Genomic DNA, 13,532 nt, shown 5'->3' with positions numbered 1-13,532 from the left:
GAGAGTTAGCCGAGAAAAGGCTAGATATAATGGGCCAAGCGGTGTTTAAAAGAATACAGTTTCTGTGTAATTATTTTGGGTAAAGCTAGCAGTGGGGGCGGCCGGGTGCCGGGGACGCCGCCCGCCGCCCTTGTTTCAACACACAGGTGACTAAGAATCCGAGTTGGTCTAGTTAGGCCATGGACCTAGGTGAAAACCAAATACTACTGGTTCTGCTAAATGAAAAGATCAATAAAATGACTCCTAAAGACATTCTGATATACCCACTGATCAGTCTCATCCATCCGTTACCAGAGAAGCTTCTTCATGCAGTAAACGGGAACATAAAGACCAGGGGCTCTTTTAAATTATTATTCTTTGTTTTGTTTCTTAGTAAGTATATGTTTCTTGTGTGACTTAGGGGAGGGTGTGGGTGTTTTTCCTTTTGTTTGCCTGTTTTGTTTTGTTTTTTTTCTAATATGAAAGAGAGAAAAAAATGGCAGAGTTAAGTAGGATCTGGGAGGAATTTGGAAGAAAAGAAAAGTATGATCAGGATGTATTTTAAGAAAAAAATATTCCAATTTAAAGATTTATTTTAAGGGGCTTATGGGACATTCTCTAATCTATGAATAAAAAACTTTCAGAATATGAGAAGAAAGTTTTCTCAGACAAAACCTATTTACTGATAGATTTGCACTGGGAAACTTTTTAGAAGTTGTAAGGCAGAAGAAATATACCATACAGAAATTAATGAGACAAATATATAATTTTTTTTAAAAGATTACCTAATTGAAAAACATGCATAGTTACCTTTCAGAATATAACCCACAGTATTAGATTCACATGTAACATTTTAAAATTAGATTCCTGAGTTATACCTGCTGAGTCACAGTTGATAGATTCTATTACAGTGCATAAAGATATGCCCCTGGGACTGGTTTAGTAAACACTAAGCAGCCAATAGCTAGGCAGGAGGTGTGGCTGAAATTCTGGACAGAGAAAGCTCTAGAAGAATGGCAGAGTTGCCAGCAAGACACAGGGAAGAAGACACACAGGAAAGAAGGTAAAAGCCACAAGACACATGGAGAAGAATAGAAGTGGGTTACAAGAGCTGGTAGAACAACCTATGCTATAGGCTGACCTTTTCATAATCAATAATAATCTCCATGTTGTTCTTTTTTGTTTATTTGTGTTTGCTTGTTTGTTTGTTTTTGTTTTTATGAGACAGGGTTTCTCTGTGGTTTTGGAGCCTGTCCTGGAACTAGCTCTTGTAGACCAGGCTGTCCTCGAACTCACAGAGATCCGCCTGCCTCTGCCTCCAGAGTACTGGGATTAAAGATGTGCGCCATCACCGCCCTGGCTTTGTGTTGTTCTTTTGTGAGCTAGAGACCCAAAGAAATATCAGTCTACAGCCAGGAACCCAGAAATCTCCATGTTCACAGCATTCCAGTTGGTGCTGAAATTTGAAATTCTCTATTACCACTCGTTGTCTTCCAATCAGAACCTAAGATCAATAAACGTGTACTATCTTACATTAACATATTTTATTAGTTCCATCAAATTTGAGAACTTTTAGCTACTAGGTAGTATCTTCCTACTTTCAATATAAATTAAACATACATTTCCATTATAGTTTTAAAAGACATGGTACCATTTTCCAAAGCCCTATGAATCTAGACTTCAATATTTACAAAACCCCATAGCAATACTATTTTTTTTACCTCAAAGTTTAGTACTTATACCCGAATAAATCCAAACTTACTTCACTTTCCAGTTTGTTAGCATTTGAAGCTTTCTCTAGCAGTTCCTCTTGAATCAGCTGAAATTGCCTAGTTCTGTGTGCCATGTTAACCTTCAAATCAGAATTCTCAGCTTCTACTTGTATTAGCTTAGCACGCAGTTCTTCTATTCCAGTAGCAAGTCTTTCTTTCTCTCTTTCATACTGTTTGTTTATAGTATGTTTATTTCTCTCCTTCACATTTTCTGAAATTTAACACAAAAGAAAAATTGCTCTAAATAAAAGTTCTAAGAGTCAAAAATTGACTTAATTACTTGAAAGATTTAATAATAAAGTTTATTTTCTTATTTAAATAATTAAAGAATATGCAACTTAGTAGCTGTAATATAGCACATAAAAAGACTTGTAAGAACAAAAACTCAATTGATGCACAAAAGGCCTTCAACAAAGTTCAATATTCTATCACAATAAAACAACCTGAGCTGGGCAGTCGTGGCACATGCCTTTAATCCCAGCTCTTGGGAGGCAGAGGCAGGTGAACTTCTGTGAGTTTGAAGCCAGCCTGATCTACAAAAGCTAGTTCCACGACAGGCCCCAAAGCTATAGAGAAACCCTGCCTCAAAAAAAAAAAAAAAAAAAAAAAACCAATAAATAAACAAACAAACAACCTAAAGAAAGTAGGCATAGAAAGAAGATAAGTCAGCATAATAAAAGCTTTATACAACAAAACTTTGGCCAACATTATACTAAATGGGAGAAAACGAAGACTATTTCCTTCAAAACCTTGAACAAGACAAGGAGGTTCACTGTCTTGTCTCTTATTTTAAAATAGTTCTTAAAGTCTTAGCTAGAGCAATAATATAAGAAATAAAGGAGGGGGAGGTCCCAATTCGGAAACAATATGACCTAGTATTTAAAGTACTTAGAAATAACCTAAGGTAACAAAAGACTGTTGTTGTCTAATAATCTTTTTGTACACAGTAAAGATGTGTCTTTGCCAAGACACCTTCTGAATGGTTTAATAAAGAGTTAAATGGACAATAGCTAGGCAGGAAGAGGTTAAGCACGACTTCTGGGAAGAAAGAGGGAAGAAAGAGATGAAGTTAGGTGCAGAAGAGACAGTAGAGGACATAGAGAGGAAACAGAAGATACAAGATTGAAGAAAGGTAATGCCACAGAATAGAATGCAGATTAACATAAATGGGTTAATTTAAGTTATTTAAGTTATAAGAGCTAGTTAGGAACAAGCCTAAGCTATAGACCAAACATTCATAATTATTAAGAAGTCTCTGTGTCATTATTTGGGAACTGACTGATGAGACAGAAAAGGTCTTGCTACAAAAGACCACCACAATAAAAAAAAATTAAGAGAATGTAGAAAGAAACTAAAGACAACAATATTAGTTGGAAAGATCTCCTGTGTTCAGATTGGCAGAAGTAATTGTGGGAATGGCCACAGAACTCAAAACAAACTAGAGATCCAATTTGAAATACCCATTAAAATTCCAATGGTGTTTATCCCAGAAATGGAAAAACTATTTCTTTTTTTTTAAACATACCAATCCTAGTTCCCCCTCCCTCCTTTCCTCCAACTCCTCCAACTTTGCCCCCACTCTACACCACCCCAAGCTGTTCCTCAGAGAGGGTAAGGCCTCCCTTGGGAAGAAAACTAAGTCTGTCTCATGACCTAGTTGAGGTAGGACCAAGGCTCCACCACACCCTCCACCGCGGGCACCTAGGCTGAGCAAGGTATCTCTCCTGAGAGAATGGGTCAGTTCATGCATTAGGGTTAAATCCTGGTCCCACTGGCAGTAGCCCACATACTGCCCAAGCCACATGATTGTCACCTGCATTCAGGGGGTGAACCTAGTTCTGTGCTATGCAGGTTCCCCACTTGTCAGTCCAAAGTCAGTGACCTCTCACTATTTCGGGATCAGCTAATTCTGTGGTGGGTTTCCCCATCATGGTCTTGACCACTTTGTGCATTGATGTGGGATTTCATGTATGCTGTGATTACCACTAATGAATAAATAACTGCTTTGATCCTATAACAGAGCAGGGAGGGTGGGGCAGAGCAGAGCTAGGTGTGGAGGACTGGACTGAATGCTGGAAGAAGGGAGGAGTCAGAGACAAGCCATGGAGCCGCTGCTGGAGACAGACATGCTAAAACCTTGCTGGTAGGCCACAACCTTGTGGTGATGCACAGATTAATGGAGATGGGTTAAACTAAGATATAGGAGTTAACAAATAAAAAGCTAAGCTAATGAGCCAAGCACTGATTTAAATAATAATTCTGTGTGATTATTTCAGTTCTGTGTGGCAAGGACAAACAAGTGACCCCCCCCCCCCCAACTACAGTTCATAACTTTCGATTGTACTCCGGGAGCTTGGCCCTGTGCTTAGCTGTGGATCTCTGCATCTGCTTCCATCTGTTTCTGGATGAGGGTTCTAGCTTCTCTGGGGTTGTGGACTATGGGCTGGTCATCCTTTATTTTATGTATGATATCCACTTACGCTGAGTACATACTTCACTTGTCTTTCTGGGTTTGGGTTACCTCACTCAGGATGATTTTTCTAGTTCCGTCCATTTGCCTACAAATTTCAGGATGTCATTGTTTTCTAAACACTGAGTAGTACACCATTGTGTAAATGTACCTCATTTTCTTTATCTGTTCTTCAGTTGAGGGACATAAGGTTGTTTCCAGTTTCTGGTTATTACAAATATTGCTGCTATGAACACAGTTGAACAAATGTCTTTGTAGTACGAGTGTACATCCATTGAGTATATGCCAAATAGTGGTATTGCTGGGTCTTGAGGTAGATTGATTCCAATTTTCTAAGAAACCACTATTCTGATTTCCAAACTGGCTGTACAAGTTTGCACTGCAACCAGCAATAGAGGAGTGTTCCCCTGACTTCTCATCCTCTTCACTGTTTTTTACCTTAACCATTCTAATCAGTGTAGGGTAGTATCTACGAGTTGTTCTGATTTGCATTTCTCTCATGGCTAAGGATATTGAGCATTTCCTTCAGTGTCTTTTGGCCATTCCAGATTCTTCTGTTGAGAATTCTGTTTAGATCAGTACCCCATTTTTAATTGGATTATTTGGTAGTTTGATGTCCAGTTTCTTGAATTCTTTGTATATTTTGGAAATCAGCCATCTGTCAGATATAGAGTTGATGAAGATTTTCCCATTCTGTAGGCAGTTGTTTTGTCGGTGTCCTTTGTTTTACAGAAGCTTCTCAGTTTCAGGCAGTCCCATTTATTAATTGTTGATTGAAGTATGCTACTGCTGTTATATTTAGGAAGTATTTTCAGGTGCCCATGTATTCAAGAGTACTTCCCACTTTCTCCTCTATGAGGATTAGTGTGGTTGGATTTATGTTGAAGTCTTTGATCCATTTGGACTTGAGTTTTATGCATGGGGACAGACATGGATCCATTTGCATTCTTCTACATGTCAACATATAGATATGCTAGTACCATTTGTTGAAGATGTTTTATTTTTTCCATTTCAAAATTTAGCTTCTTTGTCAAAAATCAGGTGTTCATAGGTGTATAGATTAATATCAGGGTCTTCAATTTCACTGGTCCACCTGTCTGCTTTTATGCCAATACCAAGCTTTTTTTTCACTGTAGCTCTATAATAGAACTTGAAGAGATGGTGATGCCTCCAGATATTCCTTTATTGTACAGGGTTGTTTTGGCTATCCTGGGTGTTTTGTTTTTCCATATGAAATTTAGTATTGTTCTTCCGAGATCTATGAAGAATTGTGTTAGGATTTTGATGGGCATTGCATTGAACTTGTAAACTGTCATTTTTACTATGTTAATTATATCTATCCATGAACATGGGAGGTCTTTTAATTTTTTGATATCCTCTTCAATTTTATTCTTCAAAGTCTTAAAGTTCTTGACATACAGGTCTTTCACGTGTTTGGTTAAAGTTACCCCAAGATATTTTGTAGTGATACTTCACTTGTATTTTAATAAATAAGGCTTGCCTGAAGATTAGAGAGTAAAACAGCCTCACTGGCCAGCCTTACTGCCAGCTAGTGGTGACACACACTTTTAAACCCATTAGTAGCCACACTAGTTTGCCATAGAAATCGGGCAGTAGTGGTGCATGCCTCTAATACAACCATGCACTAGAGAGGAATATGGGATGAGAGAAGACAGCTCTCACTCACAGTCTCATTCTGAGATTCCTGGAGGCAGGACTGCCATTTCAGACTGAGGTAGAGATATGAGCCAGTGGCTGGCTATTTTGCGTTTCTGACCTCTAGGCTGAATATCTGTCTCTGGGTTTTTATTAATCATGCTACAGATAATGTCTGTCTTTGAGGTTGAGGTGTTTCTAGTATGCAGCAGAAGGATGGATTCTGTTTTTGTATCTAATCTGTTAGCCTGTGTCTTTTTATAGATGAATTGCGTCCATTTATATCAAGAGATATTAATGACCAGTGGTTGCTAATTCCTGTTATTCTGCTCAGGCCACAGCCTTGTGAGAATTCTGCTCTGGTAGACACCAGCAGCAAGGAGAGAAGGTCAGGTCGTTGCTAGTCAGACTCTCTGAGTTCTCAGGTTTTCCCCCCAGCCTATGACTCTTGAATCTTATTCACAATTAGAATGCTTGAGATTTAGTTAAAGCGACATTTATTGGCAGAAACAGGGCCGGTGCCTGTGGGAGCAGAATTATCACCAGGTGCAGCCTGAGCAGCCAGGCTGCGGCCTGAGAAGCAGGCCATTGACTGCAGAGTTGCAACTGCTGACTCAGATAGCAGTAGACTAAGGCACAGTCACTGTGTCAGAGTAAAAATAACACACCTGCCTCTACCTCCCAAATGGCTGGGATTAAAGGGGTGTGCCTCCATGACTGGTAACCTGACTGTCTATTTGAAACAGGTACATATTATTGGATAAAATTTTGTTTCAGCAATATAATTTTTTTAGCAATATAATTTTTAAAAAATATTTATTTATTTATTATGTATACAATATTCTGTCTGCGTGTATGTCTGCAGGCCAGAAGAGGGCACCAGACCTCATTACAGATGGTTGTGAGCCACCATGTGGTTGCTGGAATTGAACTCAGAACCTTTGGAAGAACAGGCAATGCTCTTAACTGCTGAGCCATCTCTCCAGCCCCTCAGCAATATAATTTTAAAATAATGGATAGTCTAACAATTATACAATTGAAGGCGTAAGTCACAAACAATCCCACAGCAGTTTGGAATTATGATTAATAAGGTGGTATTTATTTAAAGGGGAAAAAACTTACAGATCACCATCCCAGACAACAGCCTTCTGTGTAATCAGGAAGGAGTCTAGTCGCCGGAAGCGGAGCAGGAAGTAAGAGAGAGCGAGGAGGGAAGATGCTGCTTTTTTAAAGACAGAGGCCACACCCCAATGGGCTGTTATCTCAGGGGCTATTGGCTGGAGGAGCGGAAGGACCTCCCGCAACATACAATAATTCTTGCTGTCTTTTCAAACCATAAGTATTAATAGGAGACTAAGCACACTTTTTTTAATGCTATCAATAATCTGTTCCTTTAGGACACTATTAACAAAAACTGATTATCATTTATTAAAGTAATTCAATTTAAAATACTCACCAATTTGGCTACCACCTAGTTTAACAGGCTCTGTTTCTAAAGTGTTTACTTTGCCACCTTCTTGAACACCATCACAAGAAGCACACTTCTGAGACAACTGATTCACAGTTAGGTTTGCATGAAGCTTCTGAATTTCAGCCTCTTTTATTGCAAGCTTAATCCTAGCACAAAAGAAAAGAAGCAGAAATGACTAAGATTCTATTTTTCAAGTAATATTTTTCACCTTTAAAACTGTAAATACTGGGTCAACAAGATGATTCAGTGAGGAAAGTGCTTGTCGCAGAAGCTTGACTGAGTTTTGTTGTAATAGGAGCGGCGGGACTACGTCCCCAGCACCCAGGCCGCCTGCTAGCTTATGCCCGAAATAACAACACACAAACTGTATTCATTTAAACACTGCTTGGCCCATTTCTATCTAGCCTCTTCTAGGCTAACTCTCGCACCTGGACTAGCCCATTTCCAATCATGTGTGTAGCACCCCAAGGTGCGCTTACCGGGAAGATTCTAGCCTACCTCCATCCTGGGTCCGAGCTGAATTGCGTCTGTCTGCTCGGGAGCCGGGAGCATGGCATCTCTGCTCCAGAGAGCAGAGCTGTCGAGTCTGAGCTCACTTCCTCTTCCTCCCAGCATTCTGTTTTGTTTACTCCTCCCACCTATGTTTTAACCTATGAGGGCCAAGCAGTTTCTTTATTGCTTAACCAATAAAATCAACAGATTGATATATGACACTCCCACATCAGAGTTTGGCCCCTGGGTCCTACAGTAAGAGAGAAATGACTCCTGGAAGTGGGGTTTAACTCCATGTAACTGCTATGGTGAGTGTGTGTGTGTGTGTGTGTGTGTGTGTGTGTGTGTGTAATAAAATAAGGAAATGAGTAAAAACTTTAAAAATCTGATAACAGTCAACTCTTATGCAAGACACACAAATTCTTCATTTGGTATTTTTGTTTTTCTTTTTTGAAACAAGATCTCTCCACATAGCTCTGGCTGACCTGAAATTTACTATGTAGACCAGACTGGCCTCAAACTTAGAAATCCACCAGCTTCTGCCTCCTAAGTGTTGGAATCGAAAGCATGCACACAGCCAGTTAGGAATGGGTTTCCTAACAAACTACTATCTGGACTGCAAGCTGCTTCAGTCACTTCTCAAACATGATTTAAAAAAAAAAAATGAAAATATAAATACTCTACAACCTATAAGCTCTGTTAATAATGGAACAAAAATTAAAAACTAGGTAACTATCAGAGAGGATGGATAAATTAATTGTGACACAGTTCTAGGAAAGATTACTACAACTATTTTTTTAAACATAATTCTTTATTGATTCTTTGGAATTCCTACAACTATTAAGATAACCAAACAAATGTATCCTTTGACCAATTACTCTATCTTAATAAGGATGGAATTTTTTTAGATTTATTATATACATATATATGTATAAATATATATTTACACACCTAGATATAGGTTTTTACAGATAGGGTTTCTCTGTGTAGCTTTGGAGCTTGTCCTGGAACTCGCTCACAGAGATCCACCTGCCTCTGCCTCCTAAGTGCTGGGATTAAAGGTGGGCACCACCACCACCTGGTAAGATTTATTTCACTTTTAATTATGTGTATATGTGTGTCTTATAGGATAAGGTATGTAAACATGAATGCAGGTGCCGGCAGAGTCAGAGATATTAGATATCCTAGAGCTGGAATAACAAGTTGTTGTTAGCAGCCTGACATGAATCCTGGGACTCTCAACATTCTCTGTTACAGCGGTACATGCTCTCACTCTCTCTAGCCCTAAAGAATAGATTTTTTTAAATGATGCTAAGCTAATATAAACATTAGTATACATATTTACAACTATGTAAGAATATAAACATTTACAATATAGATAATATTAAGAATCAATTTTAACTTGGGAAGTCTACATTTTTATAAGATTCTCTGGAATTTCCTATGTTTTTTAAAATACTCAACTAACCATCTTAACTTAAAGATTAACAAAACATTCTATTTACTGTAACTTTCAAAACTGAAAAGCATACCTCAATTCCGAAATCAACAATTTATTTGCCTCACAGCAGCCAAGGCAATTGTCCTCCTTGTTAGAAAAAGTATTTGTCTGGTGCTTAGAAAAAGATGATTTATAGCCAACTACTTCTCTTTTTAACTGTAAGTGTAAAAACAAACATTTATAAACTTATGTATAAGATACAACTGTTTTCTTAGAATTCTCAGGTTAAAAAACATGGAAACAATCTGGGATCTATCAGTAGAATGTATAAGCATGTTTGAGTTGTGCAAATCAATATGAATACATTTCAAAACTTAATACTTAATTAAAATGAATTACAGTATTTACATATAGTTTTTTCAAAAACTCACAAAGCGAAGTTTTTCTAGATGCATCTATATGTAGCAATATTTGGAATATGGATAGGAAAGATATTAGAATTTCAAACTAATACAGGATTTTACAACGTAGTTATGACAAAGAGCGAAGCACTCAATGACTAAAAGCTTCGCGCTATAACCAAATCAAGTTTTCTAGAAATGAAAAGAACTCCACATTCCCAAGTCAGACTTAGCATTTTATGAAACAAAGGACTAAACATATATTATAACCACCTTTAGAATCATGTGAAATCACTCTTGACACTGAACACAAATACAAATTTCAACTTAAAATAAGTATATTAAAATGAATATATATCTGCATATTATGTTTCACTCTTAAAAGGCAACAAATTGTAAACTACCATCTTGGTAAATAACGTCTAAGCAGATAAAGCAAAGGCAAGGAGCTTAGAACCTGTTCCTGCTAATTGCTCATTAGGTTAATATTTCTCTGCAACCACATTTTTGAATAGTGAAATGACGTTCTCAAATCTGATGATTTCCTTATGACTGACGACACGTTAATACTGGGGTGAATGTGCCATGCACTCCACATCCATTCTTAAGTAAACAAACTGTGTCACACCTGTATAATTTTCTCATTCTTACCTTTATTTCATACCTATCAATGTCAAATTTCTGGCACATAGACATTCTCCTTTCTAATCTCATTGACATACATGAATATTTTTAATTCCATGTTAGTCTAATAAGTATATATAAAGTTTCTGAACATTAGCCATCAGAAAAATAAAAATTAAAACCACAGTGAAACACTAGTTCTCACAGACTAAGATGGACATAAAGAGACACAACAAATGTCAACAAAGATGAAGAGAAACAAGAATCAGTACTAGAAGAGTTCTAACTGTGTAGGAATTTTAGGAAACATTTTGATATGAATTTCCCAGAAATTTTATTCTTAGGTATCTATCCAAGAAAAACTGAAACATGTCATCAAAAAAAAACTTCTATGCCAATATTCACATAAGCACTATTAATTCAGACTAAAAGCAGAAATAGCCCAAATGGTCACCAATTGGTACTTAAATAAGATATGGTATATGGATATAACTGAATACTTTTTGTGGTGGTCTGAAAGAAAATAATCACAAAAGGAGTAGCACTATCAGGAGTGGCTTTGTTGGAGGAAGGGTGTCACTGTGGAGGTGGGCACTGAGGTCTCATACATGCTCAAGATACCGCCCAGTGTCTCGGTGTACTTCTTTGTTGCCTGCATATCAACATGTAGCAGATCCTTCTCCAGCATGGCCATGCAAACCATGCTCCCCACAATGATAATGGACTAAAGCTCTGAAACTTGTAAGACCCTACTTCAATTAAATGTTTTTCTTTATAAGAGTTGCCATGGTCATAGTATCTATTCACAGCAATAGGAACCCTAACTAAGATACTATTCAACACAAAAAAGAAATGAAATACTAATATCTCAATGTGAATGACTCTCAAGAAATGAAAAATAAGAGAAAAAAACAACATGCTGTTATAACTGTACTCATATAAAATGTCAAGAATCGACAAATCTATAGAAAAAAAAAACTATAGCTGGTTTTCCCAAAGTGGGTGTACTAACTGTGGAGGCACCAGCGATCTTCCAAGGGTGGCAAAATATGTAACACTGGAGTGTGGTGACTGTTACAAAGTTGTAACTTTACTAAAACTCACTTAATAGCATACCTTAAAGGTATGAATTTTCAATATATAAATAACACTTTGTAGTAATAAGGGTGGCGTCCCCAGCACCCCAGCTGCCCGCACGGCTAGCTTATGCCCGAAATAACAACACACAAACTGTATTCATTTAAACACTGCTTGGCCCATTCTCTTCTAGGCTAATTCTCACATATTAATTTAGCCCATTTCTAATCATCTGTGTGTAGCACCCCAAGGTGCGCTTACCGGGAAGATTCTAGCCTATGTCCATCCTGGGTCGGAGCTTCATCCCGGGAGCAGGGCATGGCGTCTCTCTCAGGCGTCTGCTCCAGAGATGAGAGCTGTCGAGACTGAGCTCACTTCCTCTTTCTCCCAGCGTTCTGTTCTGTTTACTCTTCCCACCTATCTTCTAACCAATAAAATGGGCCAAGGCAGTTCCTTTATTAGCCAAGGACCTTCCTCCATCAACACTTCAACAAAAATCTTTTAAAATTCTGTGCAGTTCTTCTATATGGCATCTCAGAGACTAAGAAAGGGTAAGTGTGAGGGAAACAACCGGCTGAACAGACAAGGAGAAGAACGTAAGCCAGTAGAGCAGCCACAAATGATGCTCTGTACCCCAGCGGCTTCCTCTTCCACCGCAGTCAAGCCTACTGCACTTCACACACACTTACCGGCATCTGGGACATCAGTTTTTCTAAGCTCCGCAGCTCCAACCTTGAACTATCTATTTCCTGCTGACACAGATCCAGTCGTTCATTCTGTGCTGCAACACGAACCTTCAATTCTCGGTTTTCATTTACTAAAGAAAATTTTTCTCGCAATACTTCATCTCTGTCTTCTAACTCACTCTCTAGCTTTAGGATACTTTGCCTAGATTCAGTTAACTGTGACATGACTTCTGAATTTTTCATTGCCATAATTCTTAATTTTTCTTTTCCATTGTTATTCTCTTCTTTTAACTGCCTATAAAGAAAACAGCATTAAACTTAAAATAAAATGAGCATACATTTTCAATAGTCACATTTACATTGTCTTACTTTAAAGCAAGGGCACGAGAAAAAAAAAGGGAAAAGTAGAGGCCAATATTCTATATGAAAATAGCAAATATTCTCAACAAAATGCTGCACACTGAACACAACTATGTTCTGAAGATTCGTCACATTTATCCCGAGGGCACAAGGATGGCAGGCCAGGCATGATTGAAAATAGCAAATATTCTCAACAAAATGCTGCACACTGAACACAACTATGTTCTGAAGATTCGTCACATCTATCGCAAGGGCACAAGAACGGCAGGCCAGGTATGGTGGCTCGCATGTCTTACAAGTACTTAAGAGGGGAAGGCAAAAGAACGGATGCAAGTTTGGGGCCAGCCTGTGCTATACCGTGCATGCAGACCAGCCCAGGCTACAATGTGTAAATCTATCTTTTGAACAAAAGAAAAGAGAAACAGATGCTTACAGAACTGAGGACAGCAGGGAACTGTTGGGAGCTGTGTCGGGAATGTAAGAATGCCTTGTTAGAGTTAAACCTTCTTAGAGCTGGAGATATGTCCTTCCCACAAGAGGAGAAACTGAGGAGCCAGGGCACTTTCCTGCCACACAAGCATACCAACAAACGCCATGGACTCCAAGGATCTGATATCATTACACCATTTACATTACTGTTTGGACACCAGCCCCTCTCATCTTTGTAGACTTTCAACAGAATTGAAGGAAGATCTGGTTCACCAGGATCTGGGAGGGGAGAAATGCTAACACACCCCCATGAGAATGCCATTCCCTTCATAAATATTTGTAAATATCCAAACAGAAAACCAAGGGCTGTTGTCCTACTCCCTCAGCACAGCCCATTCCTATCTCTCTTTGGTGTGTATGTTTTACTTTGCTTTCCTAAGGAAACTTCTGATTAAATTGTATGTCTCTTGGCTGAATTTCCTGAGGACAGATTACAGAGAAAAATATTTATGCTGGGCATTGTGGTGCATGCCTTTAATCCCCACACTCAGGAAGCAGAAGCAGGCAGATCTAAGAATAGCCTGATCTACAAAGTGAGTTTCAGTAAATATAACCAGGGCTACCCAGAGAGAGACCCTGTGTTGAAAAACAACAAGACAGGGGCTGGAGAGATG

At 38.5% G+C, this 13,532-nt stretch overlaps 1 protein-coding gene across 5 annotated transcripts in view; it reads right to left on the bottom strand.

The window, feature by feature from the left end:
- Ccdc18 (coiled-coil domain containing 18) overlaps positions 1-13,532 on the bottom strand; it is a 145,688-nt gene that overhangs the window by 96,489 nt on the left and 35,667 nt on the right. For all 5 annotated transcript variants that reach the window (XM_041632173.1, XM_041632177.1, XM_041632174.1 and 2 more), the window contains 4 exons: positions 12,073-12,364; positions 9,373-9,497; positions 7,334-7,494; positions 1,742-1,962 (listed from right to left, as the gene is read on the bottom strand). In XM_041632173.1, coding sequence (XP_041488107.1) covers positions 1,742-1,962; positions 7,334-7,494; positions 9,373-9,497; positions 12,073-12,364 — 799 coding nt within the window. The remainder of the gene's footprint in view (positions 1-1,741; positions 1,963-7,333; positions 7,495-9,372; positions 9,498-12,072; positions 12,365-13,532) is intronic.

Source organism: Microtus oregoni, unplaced genomic scaffold (genome assembly GCF_018167655.1).
Source record: "Microtus oregoni isolate MIOR12 unplaced genomic scaffold, Mior012 000040F_ref0000088, whole genome shotgun sequence".
In the NCBI taxonomy this organism is placed as follows: Eukaryota; Metazoa; Chordata; class Mammalia; order Rodentia; family Cricetidae; genus Microtus; species Microtus oregoni.
Note: the sequence above shows the minus strand (reverse complement) of the source record. Positions and strands in the feature narration are given on the sequence as shown.